Source organism: Myotis daubentonii, chromosome 9 (genome assembly GCF_963259705.1).
Source record: "Myotis daubentonii chromosome 9, mMyoDau2.1, whole genome shotgun sequence".
NCBI lineage: Eukaryota > Metazoa > Chordata > Mammalia > Chiroptera > Vespertilionidae > Myotis > Myotis daubentonii.
This window is the reverse complement of record NC_081848.1, coordinates 39,170,584-39,185,430: the sequence shown is the minus strand read 5'-3', so window position 1 is coordinate 39,185,430 and position 14,847 is coordinate 39,170,584. Positions and strand designations below refer to the sequence as shown.

Genomic DNA, 14,847 nt, shown 5'->3' with positions numbered 1-14,847 from the left:
TTTTAATGACTGGCATGAGAATGTTCTTGTCACTATATAGGACTAGGAAAGTAATAGAGTTTGCCTAAGATTTTATTGGGATAGAAGAACAGTCACAGGGTGAATTTAATAAGGAGTAATGAGAAAAAATAAAGTTTGGGTTCAGATCCTTCAGTAAATCAATCACATCTGTTAGAATTTCATGAGTTCAATGAAAACAGAGTAAGTAAATCTCTTCTTTTTAAGGGGAACAATGAAGAAAGCACAACTCTATACTTAACACTGAGTGCCAAGAAGCACGTTCAGTCCTGGTCTAACGTTTCTATGAAGATTCTGATGGCCTACCTTATGACACCAGTACAGGTACAGTTCATACCCTTCCCGAATCAACAAAAATCCAAGTATCTGAAAAAGAAAAGTACAAAAAAGGAGGTTATTTTGAAATCACCAAGTTGGGGCCCACAACACCGTTCTGTATTCAAATGCCTTTTCACTACATTCCCTTCTTGCTATACTTGCACTGTTCAAACCCTGGGAGCTTGCCATGCTGTCCCTCTGCCTGAAAAGCAATCCCTCCCAGGCCACTGACCTTTCAAGCCAGTTCACATGCCACCTCCTATTCATAACTCTTACCAGCAACCTCAGGAAGAATTTTTTCTGGAATTCATAATAAACCACCACACTGATATCCTTCCAAGTTCCCACCAATTTCTTACCCCTGGGATAGACCTTATTCCTGGTATTACTCAGACCCACTTAGGAGAGAACAGAGGTCAGAGGCCAGCCCTTCCCAGCATCATTTAAAAGCTTTCTTGGGCCCTAACCGGTTTGGCTCACTGGATAGAGCATCAGCCTGCAGACTCAAGGGTCCCAGGTTCGATTCCGGTCAAGAGCATGTACCTTGGTTGTGGGCACATCCCCAGTAGGGGGTGTACAGGAAGCAGCTGATCGATGTTTCTCTCTCATTGATGTTTCTAACTCTCTATCCCTCTCCCTTCCTCTCTGTAAAAAATCAATTAAAAAATTTTGAAAAAAAAAACAAAAAAAAACCTTTCTTGAGGAACCAATGCCACTGTAACAAGTTTTAACCACTGTTGTTAACACTGGCATTTAGTCCATAAATCTCAGATTTCAATGTAAATCTAGTCCGTCACAAAGTCAGCATAGGGATAGAAACTGAAAACTGGAGAACTTCAGATACTTGGGACGTTACAAGAGTTGGAATATATATGACACTTACCTTTATATCAAAATAATTTTATGTATATGATTTCATTTCTTCTTTACCCATCCCTATAAAATACCATTATATTAAATATTATCATTCTCATTTCAAACAAAAGAAACTGAGTCTCAGAAGTTATATGACTTCACCAAAGTTACAAAGTAACTCAAACACAGAATTGAAAATAGAACCTAGGGCTCCCTCTTTGTTCACTGTTGCATGCATTGCATGTATCCATAAAAGGTAGGGTGGAGTAGGATTTGTTAAAAAATATTCATTATTCCATAGTAGAACTCATTCCCACCTTAGAAGCTAACTACAGCATTTCACATTTATTGTGTATGAAAGCAGTATAATTCAATGGCCAGAGGCTGGCCTAGACCACATCATTCATCTACATTTTCCCATTATAAAGAAAGTATCTAGCCCTGGCTTGTGTGGTAAAATAGTTAGAGCATGACCTTGCATACCAAAGAACTGTGGGTGCAATTCCAGGTCAAAGGCATACACCTGTGTTGCAGGCTCAACCCCCCCACCCCCACCCCCCAGCTCCAGTTTGGGCATGTGTGGGAAGCAACCAATCAATGTGTCTCTCTTACATTGGTGTTATAATGCTCTGCCTTTGTTAGTTACTTTTTTCTATGGTTAAGATGCCTTACTAGATTCCAAACTCATTCAATTAAGGGACTATATATAGTAAGGTTACATTTCATACCTATCTCTTTGAAGTGCTCTGTATGAAAAAAGAAAATGCTATGTTTTGTTGACCTCTGTATACTTAGTACTTATCACTCACATCATAATTAATAAATTTTCTTGAGAGAAAAAAAATAAATGCAAATGGCACTTTATTTGGGGGTTGAGTTCTTTTATATCAGATAGTAAATCAGTAGTGACAAGAAATCATGAAATCAGAGAAAGACGTAGATGCCCTATGTACAAATGGGCATTGAAAAACTCCAATTTCCTAAACGTGTGAAACAACACACCAATCATATGAATCAGCTTAAAACTAGGTCTGTTCCCTTAATTAAGATTAGTGATTAATGTAATCTTTGAGCTATTTTACAGAGACAGCACTACACCTGTGTCACCCCATCTCTCAAGATTGAGGAATATTTAAAGAGGAGCGAGGACTGAAACAGACATTAACAAAGTACTTCGTGTCTTACATGGAGACCAAATTAGACTGGACTGAAACCAGACACCGAGAAATTGGACACTAACCAAACTTTTTAAGTATATTACAGAGAGAAAAAAAAGAAACACAGAAACACACACACACACACACACACACACACACAGAGGAAGCTCTTCTCCAGTCCCTCTGCCGAGACCAGCAAAAACTGGTGGACACTGGCTGAGACGAGTTGAGCTAACTGGAGTTTGTGCAGAGAACTCTTGAACGTACCCTTTTCCACCAAACTCCGCCAGATTGGAAATCCTCTGTGCTTTCCTTTGCCGCTCTCATATCCCTTACCATCTATGCCTAAATCTCAAAATTATCCAATTGAACCCTTCCAAGTATAAATATATGAATATGTATAACCTCCTCTTTCCCTCTTCCCTTAAAACTTGTCTCAGGCCTTTCTTCCAGGAGACTGGTTTGAGCCTTGCCTCCGATCTCCCTTGTGTAGCTGCCTCACAATAAATCCTCTCTCTCTGCAAAAGACCACTGTCTCTGGGTAGGGTTTTTCAGTTGCCTGGTGGGAAACAAACCCACTTACTCTAAGCCAGTGGTTCTCAGCCTTGGCTGCACATTAGAATTTCCTGGGAATCTTTTTAAAATACTGATTTCTGGGCCTCATCCTCCGGAAATTCTGTTTCTTTGTTATGGGGTGAGGCCACAACATTAGTAACAAAGAAACAGAATTTCCGGAGGATGCGGCCCAGAAATCAGGATTTTAAAAAGATTCCCAGGTGATTCTAATGTGCAGCCAAGGTTGAGAACCACTGCTCTAAGCACTTACAGTTGTCCTCCATAAGCTTCCACTTCCACACCTTTCTCTTGCCTGGCCTGAATTTCTCTCCCTACATGACACTAACTATGTAACAACAGAGGCAGGGTCACTATTGCCAAAAGACTTTTGCTAACATGTAATTTGCATCTGAACTAGCAGACTAGCATTTGCATATTATAACAGGTTTAAAAACTAGTTAATTTATAAAGCCCCAAAACACTAATTCTCAGGAGATGGGAAATGAAATGAGTTAGTTCAATACGTGAAGGTTAATGTGAAGCTCTGGGTGCCTAAAATAACAATATTGACTGAACCATAAAATGGGCTTATGAAATAGGGGTATAGAAAAAGGATGTTCTGCCACCCTTTCAAAGGGTCAAAGTGGTAAGATGCATCCTCTAATAGCCATTTTTCTCCATCAGTCCCTTGTTCCTAAATTTCAAGCAGTTGATGTAAACCTCAACGCTACTTAGACAAGTGATCTTAGGTTCTGAGGACTCCCAGCACCACTGTGCACCATACCATAGACAGGAGCACCTCATGAGGCTACTCAGGGAGTGGGAGAGGGAGAAATGGGGAAGGTTACTCACCAACAGCAATGAAGTGTAGACAACCAAGATTCCAAATAAACTCAGCAAAAGAATGGACCAGAAGTACCAGTATCCTGTAAGTAGATAAACAACCCTGCAAAAATGTGTTTCAATCCTTAAAATATAGCAGAAAGTAGTAGCATCTAAGACTAAACTAGATGAGGCAATAAGAAAACTGAGGGAGATAAGAAGAGAAGCATTTTGGGAACATATATGTGAAGAGCTTTGGGGATATTCAGTGAGGAGTTTTAACTCTGTCCTATAGTACTTTTGGGTACTTTAATGGGGGTCTGTATAAGTGGTATGATGTTTTAATGTTATTTAGAATATATACTCAAAAATTATGTCCTTTTTAGAGAGCAAGAAATAATACAGAAATTCTGAAATGCCAAAAGAGAAAAAATCATCCATAAGCCTACCACCTTAATACTTTCCATTTTGGCAGGTTCCTTGTCCATGCGACTACATTTTTTTTTTTTTTACCTAACTACAATCATAGCCACCACATTAATTGCTCTATTCTGTGTAAGAGATTTGAGCTGTTAAAACAATCCTGATGTGTTATTTTCCAAAAGTAGTTTATGAGAAAAACTACTAATGATTTGCTAAAAGAAATAGTGTTATACTTGGTCTAGATATCAAATGTCAAAAAATTAAGAGACTTCATTTCAAGGTAACAGAAATTACTTCCTCTCCATGTAACTTGGAGAAGTATATTTTAACAATATAACATATAAACTAGTGAACATATAACCACTTCAAAACAAAGAAGGAAATTTTCTTTGGTCAGGGGTATAAGACACACCAAGAAGAAAGAAACAGATGAGGAACCATTCTAGCAAAAGCCATTCTAGATCAAGACACTGGTGAGAGTAGTCCGTAGATGAGTCTACAACCAGGAATAATAAGATGTATAAGGAATGTGAACAAATGAACTGATTAAAGTAGAGAACTTGCACCCAACTCGATATTATTAATTGAACCATCAGAAAAGAAGCACAGAATAAAAATATCTCAGCTATTCAAAGAAATAAAGGAAGGACTCACATCCACGTAACCGAAATAGGGTGTTTTAACAAATCATGGTGATTATTAAAACCATAAAACAGGGACCTTGAAAAAGACCATGAAAGATGAACTAATAGCAGTGTATATGCAGCCAAAAAATAATCAAATGGCTTAAGCAAGTAGTGATATTGACTTTGTTTTCCAAGTGATAAGGAAAGTAAGGGCTGTCATTTAATAGTGCCTCTACCTTTATAAGCACTTCTCTGGCCACATTAGATTTTTTTCACTTTTTTAAATCTAATAGATCTTCTTTTGTATATTCAATCACATGGAAATAGTATTATTAGTTTAGTTCAGGTCAAAACTTGCTCACCAAACTCAGGTGAAGTGCTCACCCACCTGCTATGAACTACAGGCAAAGGAAGAACTGTTTTTGGTTTTTTCTCTCTTTTTATCTCCTTTTACTACTTCATCTGTACTCATTCTTGGTGGCAGTGGTGGGGTAACAAAAGGGAGTGAGAAGAATGAAAAGGCGTTAAGTGAATGCATATACATCAGTAGGATTGAAAAAGGGTCTTTCTTAGCTATTCCTTCTTTAAACTGTGAATACACAGCTGCTGATGACCATATAATAGGCTCACTCTACATATGTTCAAGCAGTTTTATCCCTGCTCTGGGCCACTATTTTACCTCCCTCTAGCAGCATGATCACAACCCCTGTTGGATGAAAGCCTTTTCATTCAACCGAGACAGCCTTCTTAGGGCAATCTCTTCAACTAAATCTACACTCTCTGCACTTATGTTTAAAGGAATCGTATAGGACCTTCTCCCTCCTTCCCACAGCTAAAACATGCAGCTGTCTGGCATCTTCTCCCAATTCATACCCCACATACCACAATGCTCTATATCAGCATCAATTGTTAGCTGACAGTAACGCTGAGAGAGAAAAGATATGTTGTTGTGGGGCATTGGGAACCTTCACATAGCAAGGAATGGGGAGACAAGTCTACTCCACTCACACTTGGGGGGACTAAACAGTCCCCCATGCTGGCACATGGACTTACTTAGACTCAATCCCTCTGAGCTCCAGCACTTGGCAGCAGCACTGGGGAACCAGAGACACACAGGGAGGAACTGGACTGTCTGGCATTGGGGCAGGAACTCAGGGACAGCTTTCTCCCAGATGGAGGTGCTCACAGGGGTCATTGTTCCTGTGCTGGGACCTTCCTGATCCCACAGCTGACTGGCAGCCATATCTGAGTTTCCATCATCCTGGCTCACAGTTTTCTCCACTCTGGTGATTCCCTGAGACCTGGGCTCATCCAACTTGCAGCCCCACCCAAGCTGTTTGCTGTAGCTTTTCCATTTGAATGGCCTGTTCTGGCTCAGGCTTCAGATTGTCCTAAAATCTCTTAAACAAGCAGCAGCTGGTGTCAGCATGCCCCATCCTATCTAATAATAGACAAACATGGTAATTGACCATACCTCCGCTACGCTTCCCATAGGCTAATCAGCAGAATATGCAAATTAACTGCCAACAAAGATGGTGGCCGGCAGCCATGCAGTTGAAGCGAACATGAGGCTTGCTTGCTCCAGTGATGGAGGAAGCCAAGGTTCCCCGACTGCCGCGGCATGGATCTGAGCTCCAGAAGCAACAATGTTTCAGTTATAGAAGCTAAACAAACCCCAGATACCTGCTTTCAGCCACCAAGGGCCTCAGAGCTTAGAGCACCAGTGATGGCAACAGAGTTTCAATTATAGAAGCTAAACAAACCCAGATACCTGCTTTCAGCCAGCCACGGCCGCAGAGCTGGATCCGGGCCTCACAGCAGGAGCTGGTTCTCAGCTCCAGTGACAGCGATAGAAGGTAAATAAATCCCAGAATAAAAAAAATTTAAAAAAGAGGCTGGAAGCTTCAGTCGCCCGCCAGCCTGAAAACGGCCCTCAGCCCCTCACCCAGACTGGCCAGGCACCCCAGTGGGGACCCCCACCATGAGGGGGGTGTGACCAGCTGCAAACAGCCATCAGCCCATCATCCAGGCTGGCCAGGCACCCAAGCGGGACCCCCACCCTTATCCGGATCACCCTTCAGGGCAAACCAGCCGGCCCCCACCCGTGCACCAAGCCTCTATCCTATATAGTAAAAGGGTAATATGCAAACTGACCCTAACAGCAGAAAGACTGGGAATGACTGATCACTATGACACACACTGACCACCAGGGGTCAGATGCTCAATGCAGGAGCTGCCCTCTGGAGGTCAGTGCGCTCTTACAGGGGGGAGCTCTGCTCAGTCACAAGCCAGGCTGATGGCTGCCAGTAAAGCAGTGGTGATGGGAGCCTCTCCTGCCTCCTCAGCAGCACTAAGGATGTCTGACTGCAGCTTAGGTCTGCTCCCCGCTGGCAAATGGACATCCCCCAAGGGCTGCCGGGATACCAGAGGGATGTCTGATTGCCATCTTAGGTCCAATCCCCCAGGGTGCAGGCCTAAGTCAGCAAGTGGTCACCCCCGAGGGGTCCCAGACTGCAAGAGGGCACAGGCCGGGCTGAGGAACCCCCTACCCCCAAGTGCACAAATTTTTGTGCACCAGGCCTCTAGTCTATAATAATAAAAATGTAATATGCAATGGCCGAACAGCAGAACGACCTTCCCGATGACCTCTGGGCAACCTTCCAGACGAAGCCACAGCTGAGAGGGCCACGGCAGTTGCCGGGGTTGTGAAGGCCTACTCTTGCATGAATTTTGTGCATCGGGCCTCTAGTATGTACATAAAGGAAAGGAAATTACTATCCTGAAGAGATATCTGTACCTCCAGTATTGTTGCAGCTTTATTTACAACAGTCAAAAACATAAAAACAACCTAAGTGTTCACTGATGGATGAATGAATTAAAAAATGTAATACATACACACACAGAAAGAAATATTAGTCCGTCATGGAAAGAAGGAAATCTTGCTATTGGCAACAACATGGATGGACCTTGTGGGCAATATGCTAAGTGAAATAGGTCAGATGAGAAAGATAAATACTGTATGATATCACTTATGTCTATATCTATAGCACTTATATAACTTTAAATCTAAAGAAACTGAACTCATAGAAACAGGAAAAATATTAGTGGTTGCCAGAGCCAGGGGTGAGGGGTCAAAGAATTGAGCAAAGGTGGTCAAAAGGTACAACTTCCAGTAATAAAATAAAAAGTTCTAAGGATATAATATACAGCATAATGACTGTAGTTAACAATACTATATTGTATATTTGAATGTTGCTAAAAAAGTAGGTCTGGAAAGTTATCATTTACAAGAAAAAACATTTGGAGCTATGTGAGGTGATGTTAACTAAACTCATTATGGTAATCATTTTGTAATTTATACATATATCAAACCATTATTTTGTATACCTTAAATTTATAATGTTATATGCCAATTACATCTCAATGAAACTAAAAGCAAACCCTCAGCTAACAGCATACTCAATGGTGAAAAGGTAAAAGCTTTACCTATAAGATCATGAACAAGTCAAGTATGCCCACTCTTGTCACTTTTATTCAACATAGTATTAGAAGTCCTAGAAGCTCCAATGGCGCAATCGGTTAGCACGCAGTACTTATAAGAAGTCCTAGCCAGAGCAATTAGGCAAAAAAGCAAAATAAAATGCATCCAAATTAGAAAGTAAGAGGTAAAACTGTCACTACTTGCAAATGACATGATAATATAGAAAATCTTAATAATTCTACCAAAAATTATTAGAACTAAGAAATGAATTCTGTAACATGCTAGAAATCCCAATTCTTGGGTGCCACCCCAGACTTGCTAAATCATGGATCCTGTGTGTGAGGCCAGCAGATTGCACTGTAACAAGCTGTCCAAGGAACTCCAATGCTTGTTCATATTTGAGAACTACTGGCCTGTATCGAACTCCTGTCACTATCTCTAGGACTTTTCTGTGCCTCAGTCCCACATCTGTAGAATGGGGAAAATAATGGTACACCTATTTCAAAGGGTGGTTGTATGTTTTCAAAAGTTGAAAACTGGTACATAGCCACTATTATTATTAACTAGAGGCCCAGTGCATGAATTCATGCATGGGTGGGGTACAACCGGCCTGCCCCCACACCGGGGCCAATGGGGGAAAAGGGGGGAAGAAGGGACGTGGGTGGTTGGCTGGCCGCCCACGCCCCCCAATAGGGGTGGGAGGAGCTGATCGGGAGCGGGGCTGGCCAGATTTGGTCCCACTGAACATAGGTGGACAGGGAAGTATAATAGGAGAGAGTGCTCAGCATCCTTACCTCACCCCAGGGGCAGGCTTCCATCCACCAAGTGTGGAAAGCACAATTTTGCCCACCTTCTCTCTTATGAAATTGGATCTTTTCAACCTCAGATAGTATCCAGGTGGCTATTAGACCAAAAAGCCCTTTCACAAATGAAAACACAAAAAGTGAAACTCACCAGTCAAAGCCATGATATTCATTTGAGGTTTCTATCCACACAAACAGCAAAACTACAGACACGCAAAATGCAATTACCAGAAATGGGTAAAATAACTGCTCTACCTGGGAAGAAAAAATGAAAGTCAAATTTAACTCCATTTATGCATGCTACCTCAGCAATATCTGTATACACTTGCCAAAGCTCTGTATAGGTATAGGGCCATGCATTACTCTCCCAGTCTGCAGTGAACACTGTATTACTTTGACCCCTATGGAATTTTGTACAAGCCTATTATAACATTTATTACACTGAAATGAAATTATGTTTGTATTTATTGTGACAGCTTCTACTCTGAGGAACAGGAACTTCTAACATCACTGTATTGCTAATATTTAGCATACTTCCTTAAATGCAGCTGGCTCTCAACAATTATCTGATGAATTTATACAATTCTCTATCTACCTAATTTTTTGATGACTCATTCATTAATTCATTAATTCATTGTTCATCAGTTAATTTAGTCACTTACCTATTCACATTTGAAGAGGGCATATGCAGCTTAGGAAATAAAGCTTTTTTTGAGTAGCTATTTTGTGTTAGTACAATGCAAGGGATGTCACAAGCTACTTTCATTGATTTATCTATCAATATAGCCATTTATATTAGGTATTATTGCCCTCATTTTTCAGAAGAAAGAACTAAAGCTCAGCAAGGTAAAGTAACTGACTCAAGATCAAACAGACAAGTAGCAAGGATACTGACCAGATCTGTGAGACCAAAGCCAGGATGGAGGGCAGTCAAACTGAGGCTTGAAGGCAATCCCCTACACTGAAAATCATGTTACAAACCAGCCATGTCAGAGGTTGCAAAACCCTCCTTGAGAACATTAGGTTTTGATTGCAGAGCTATAATCCTAACACCTGTATTGCAGAAATAAGAAATCCGTCTCTTAGGGACACTGCTTTTACTGTGTTAAAAATAGATAGACTAATCCCTACCCTGATTAAATCATGGGGTGATTGTGAATAAGAAAAAAAATAAAATGGAAAACATAGAAACGATATTCCAAAAAGATGGAAACATAACAAGTATCATAGCATTAAACTACCACTTCTGAGTATCAGAGGATGGAAAGGACACCACTGTGCTTCACTATCTCTTGACTTCTGACTACCTTATTCCTCCTAGTCAGGATTGCCTGCACAATCATTTATATATGTGGAAGATCACTTCCAAAGGCAAGGACTCCAACATATTAATAAAAATAGCTAATAGTTACTGAGTGCTAATTGTGTGCCAAGCCCAATTCTAAGTGTTTTCCACATATTATCTCTCCTATCCTCATAACAAATCCTATTGGTGGGGACTATTGCTATCATCTTCCTTATTCTATTGAGGAATCCAAAGCACCAGAATGTTAATTAATCTGCCCAAGTTCCTGTAGTGGTAAAGCTCCAATTTGGTGGTAGTCAGTGATGAAGCCATAAATTGAATCCAGGCCATCTTTCCCAGACCCAAGATCTTAGCTCTTATGCTCTATGCTCGACTCCTTCCCGAGTAGAAATGGGGCCGTGAGAATTATCTACTTCAATTCATATAACCAGCCCAAGGGCAGAGCTGGAATTAGGACTCAAACAAACCCCAGGCTCTGGTCCAGGGATTTTTCAACTATGCCACATTACCTTAAATGTCATCATTCCCACAAAGCCTCCCTTTATCTTTCTCTCTATGCCAGCGGTTCTCAACCTGTGGGTCGTGACCTCTTAGGCGGTCGAACGACCCTTTCACAGGGGTCGCCTAAGACCATCCTGCATATCAGATATTTACATTACGATTCATAACAGTAGCAACATGACAGTTATGAAGTAGCAACGAAAATAATTTTATGGTTGGGTCACAACATGAGGAACTGTATTTAAAGGGCCAGAAGGTTGAGAACCACTGCTCTATGCCCTTATTTATAGCTCTCATGTGACAACTTCATCTCCACATAATAAATATCTTTTTAATCAATTCACTCTTTTCCATCTTTACTATCACTTCTTGAGTCCAGGCCACCAACATCTTACCTTGAATACTGCCATGGGGTGAGGGTAGGCCACATACCACCACTCAGGCTTATCAGAGTTCTTCTTTAGGGAAAATCAGGCATTAGCCTGACCAATAATAAAAGAATACCTTGCCCTGGCCAGTGTGGCTTAACTGGCTGAGCTTCATCCCATGCACTGAAAGGTCACCAGTACGATTCCCGATCAGGGTACATGCTCATGTAGGCTCAATCCCCCATCTGGGTGCATGCAGGAGGCAGCCAATTGATGTTTCTCTCTCATATCAATATTTCTCTCTCTCCCTTCCTCCCTCTCTTTCTCTTAAAAAAATACATGAAAAAAAAAACATTTAAAAAGAATAAAAATAAATAAAAGAGCACTTTGTTTCCCACTTGCTTTTTTTCTTTCTTTCTCATAAGCAGAGCTCGTTTGGGAAACTCACAATGAAGAGAAAATTAAATATTCAGACATTCCTGTAATCCCTGGACAAAAACATCTAAATGTACTTAAACTTCACTTTTTCTTCAAGGTTCAACTGAGTGAATAAAAGCAAAAGTGAGTGAATGAATAAATGAATGATAAAAGAGGTAGCACAGAAAAGGAGAGGTGAAGACTAACAGTGAAAGAACACAAGCACATGTTTCAGTAAGGTTAACTTTGGTTCCAGGATTGCGGCAGACCTTTCATGGGAGAACTAGAGCCCAAGCATGCCCAGTGCGGAAGATAATGAGCCCTCATGGTGGCAGGGACCAGCCCACACTCCCCACATCTCAGGAAGTGTGGTCTATATTTCCACATCTCTCTATACCAAAGAGCAGCAGCAGAATCGACGTCCAGATTGCTTCTCTAATTTGCCTTCCCACTGACAGCTGTATAAGCCAGTAATGTAGGTGACATAGCACTCGTGGTTGCAATTGTCTTCTATGCGTGAAGAACACCTTTTCGATCTTGTCTCCTGCTTTTTCTCCTCTTCCATGGTTCACCCTTTTGCTGCAATGACAAATAAAACAAACAATCTAGTACTCCCTTAAATGTTACCATTCTACAGAAAATTCCATAAAAAATGATTTCTTTTTAAATACATAATCTAGGATACTGTACTTAATTCAGCACAGAAGACTAGCGCTTCATGCCACCTTCCCACTAACTTGAGTGTTTATCTCGGTCATTGCACCACTCACTGTTGTTTTCTCAGCTGTAAAACAGGACCATATTCTCTGCACTAGCCAACTAATAGATGCTGAAAGCATCACATTAGGTAATATATACAGACGATGCATCTTTTAAAGTAGAATATGCTATTGAAATAACTTGAGAACTTAGAGGTATGGATGAGATATATGAAAAATACAATCCTTGACTAATAGGTGACTCACACATACAGTACCTGCCCCTTTCCTCTCTATCCTCTCCCATATGGAATCGGTGAGGGGTAGCCTCAATTAAGAATAATGGAATATTCAAAAGAGCAATGCCTGAAATAAAACAAATTTATTGTTTCTTTTGCCAACAAAAAATTTCAAAGGTCCTGGAGAACCAAGATGGCAGCATAGGTTAACGCCGGAGTTTGCTGCTTTGAACAACTACTTCAAAAGTGAAACTAAAAGACGGAAAGGACATCACCCAGAACCACAGGAACGCTGGCTGAGTGGAAGTCCTACAACTAGGAGGAAAGAGAAACGCATACGGACACTCAGAGGAGGCGCAGTGCTGAAGTCAAATTCTGAGGTGCGGAGTGCGCGGAGCGGGCTGGCGGCGGAGGCCGCGGTTGTTGTTTTCAATCGGGAGGGAGTCGCAGACTCTGAGCTCCAGATACAGGTGAGTCTTTAGGGACCCAGACTCAAACGGGAGAAGCGGGACTGTCTGGCTTCGGTCAGAGCGAGTGCAGCTTTCTCTCGGAGCTTTGCAGCGGGTGCTGGAACTCAGAGAGGCAGAGCCCCTGGGGACAGGACTGAGAGCTGCCATAACTGCTCTCTCTGGCCCACCCTGTTGATCCTGTGCGACCCGCCCTACCCAAGCCCTGCACAGAGGCATTTGCCGGATAGCCTCAGGCAAAGGCTAGATTAGCACCTCCCTAGAGGACAGAAGTTCTCTCACTGCTGACACAGCTGATTCTCATAGCCACTTGGCCTGGAGGTCAAACCCTTCCTGGTATTAGCTACAACAATCAAGGTTTAACTATAAGACTGCGAACAAAGACCACTAGGGGGTGCACCAAGGAAGCATAACAAAATGCGGAGACAAAGAAACAGGACAAAATTGTCAATGGAAGATATAGAGTTCAGAACCACACTTTTAAGGTCTCTCAAGAACTGTTTAGAAGCCGCCGATAAACTTAATGAGATCTACAAGAAAACTAATGAGACCCTCGATGTTATATTGGGGAACCAACTAGAAATTAAGCATACACGGACTGAAATAACGAATATTATACAGACTCCCAACAGCAGACCAGAGGAGCGCAAGAATCAAGTCAATGATTTGAAATGCGAGGAAGCAAAAAACACCCAGCCGGAAAAGCAAAATGAAAAAAGAATCCAAAAATGCGAGGATAGTGTAAGGAGCCTTTGGGACAGCTTCAAGCGTACCAACATCAGAATTATAGGGGTGCCAGAAGATGAGAGAGAGCAAGATATTGAAAACCTATTTGAAGAAATAATGACAGAAAACTTCCCCCACCTGGTGAAAGAAATGGACTTACAGGTCCAAGAAGCGCGGAGAACCCCAAACAAAAGGAATCCAAAGAGGACCACACCAAGACACATCATAATTAAAATGCCAAGAGCAAAAGATAAAGAGAGAATCTTAAAAACAGCAAGAGAAAGAAACTCAGTTACCTACAAGGGAATACCCATACGACTGTCAGCTGATTTCTCAACAGAAACTTTGCAGGCCAGAAGGGAGTGGCAAGAAATATTCAAAGTGATGAATACCAAGAACCTACAACCAAGATTACTTTATCCAGCAAAGCTATCATTCAGAATTGAAGGTCAGATAAAGAGCTTCACAGATAAGGAAAAGCTAAAGGAGTTCATCACCACCAAACCAGGATTATATGAAATGCTGAAAGGTATCCTTTACGAAGAGGAAGAGGAAGAAAAAGGTAAAGATACAAATTATGAACAACAAATATGCATCTATCAACAAGTGAATCTAAGAATCAAGTGAATAAATAATCTGATGAACAGAATGAACTGTTGATTATAATAGAATCAGGGACATAGAAAGGGAATGGACTGACTATTCTTGGGGGGGAAAGGGGTGTGGGAGATTCGGGAAGAGACTGGACAAAAATCGTGCACCTATGGATGAGGACAGTGGGTGGGGAGTGAGGGCGGAGGGTGGGGAGGGAACTGGGAGGAGGGGAGTTATGGGGGGGAAAAAAGAGGAACAAATGTAATAATCTGAACAATAAAGATTTAATTTAAAAAAAAATAAAATAAAAAAAATTATTAACCTCTCTTAAAAAAAAAAAAATTCAAAGGTAGAAAGGACAAATGATGTGGTATGTGGCTTCACAATGTCACTAAGAACCCAGACATTATCCACCTTGCTGTTCCTCTGCAGCATAGGGCTGCTTTCTCAGGGTCCAATGTGGCAGCTCAAGC

At 41.4% G+C, this 14,847-nt stretch overlaps 1 protein-coding gene across 1 annotated transcript in view; it reads right to left on the bottom strand.

The window, feature by feature from the left end:
- Positions 1-12,215, bottom strand: part of GDPD4 (glycerophosphodiester phosphodiesterase domain containing 4) — an 86,035-nt gene extending 73,820 nt beyond the window's left edge. Inside the window, exons 1-4 of the mRNA XM_059710658.1 lie at positions 12,107-12,215; positions 9,210-9,261; positions 3,756-3,849; positions 325-384 (exon numbers count right to left, since the gene is read on the bottom strand). Of these exons, the coding sequence (XP_059566641.1) occupies positions 325-384; positions 3,756-3,849; positions 9,210-9,261; positions 12,107-12,215 (315 nt within the window). The remainder of the gene's footprint in view (positions 1-324; positions 385-3,755; positions 3,850-9,209; positions 9,262-12,106) is intronic.
- Positions 12,216-14,847: the final 2,632 nt, after the last annotated feature.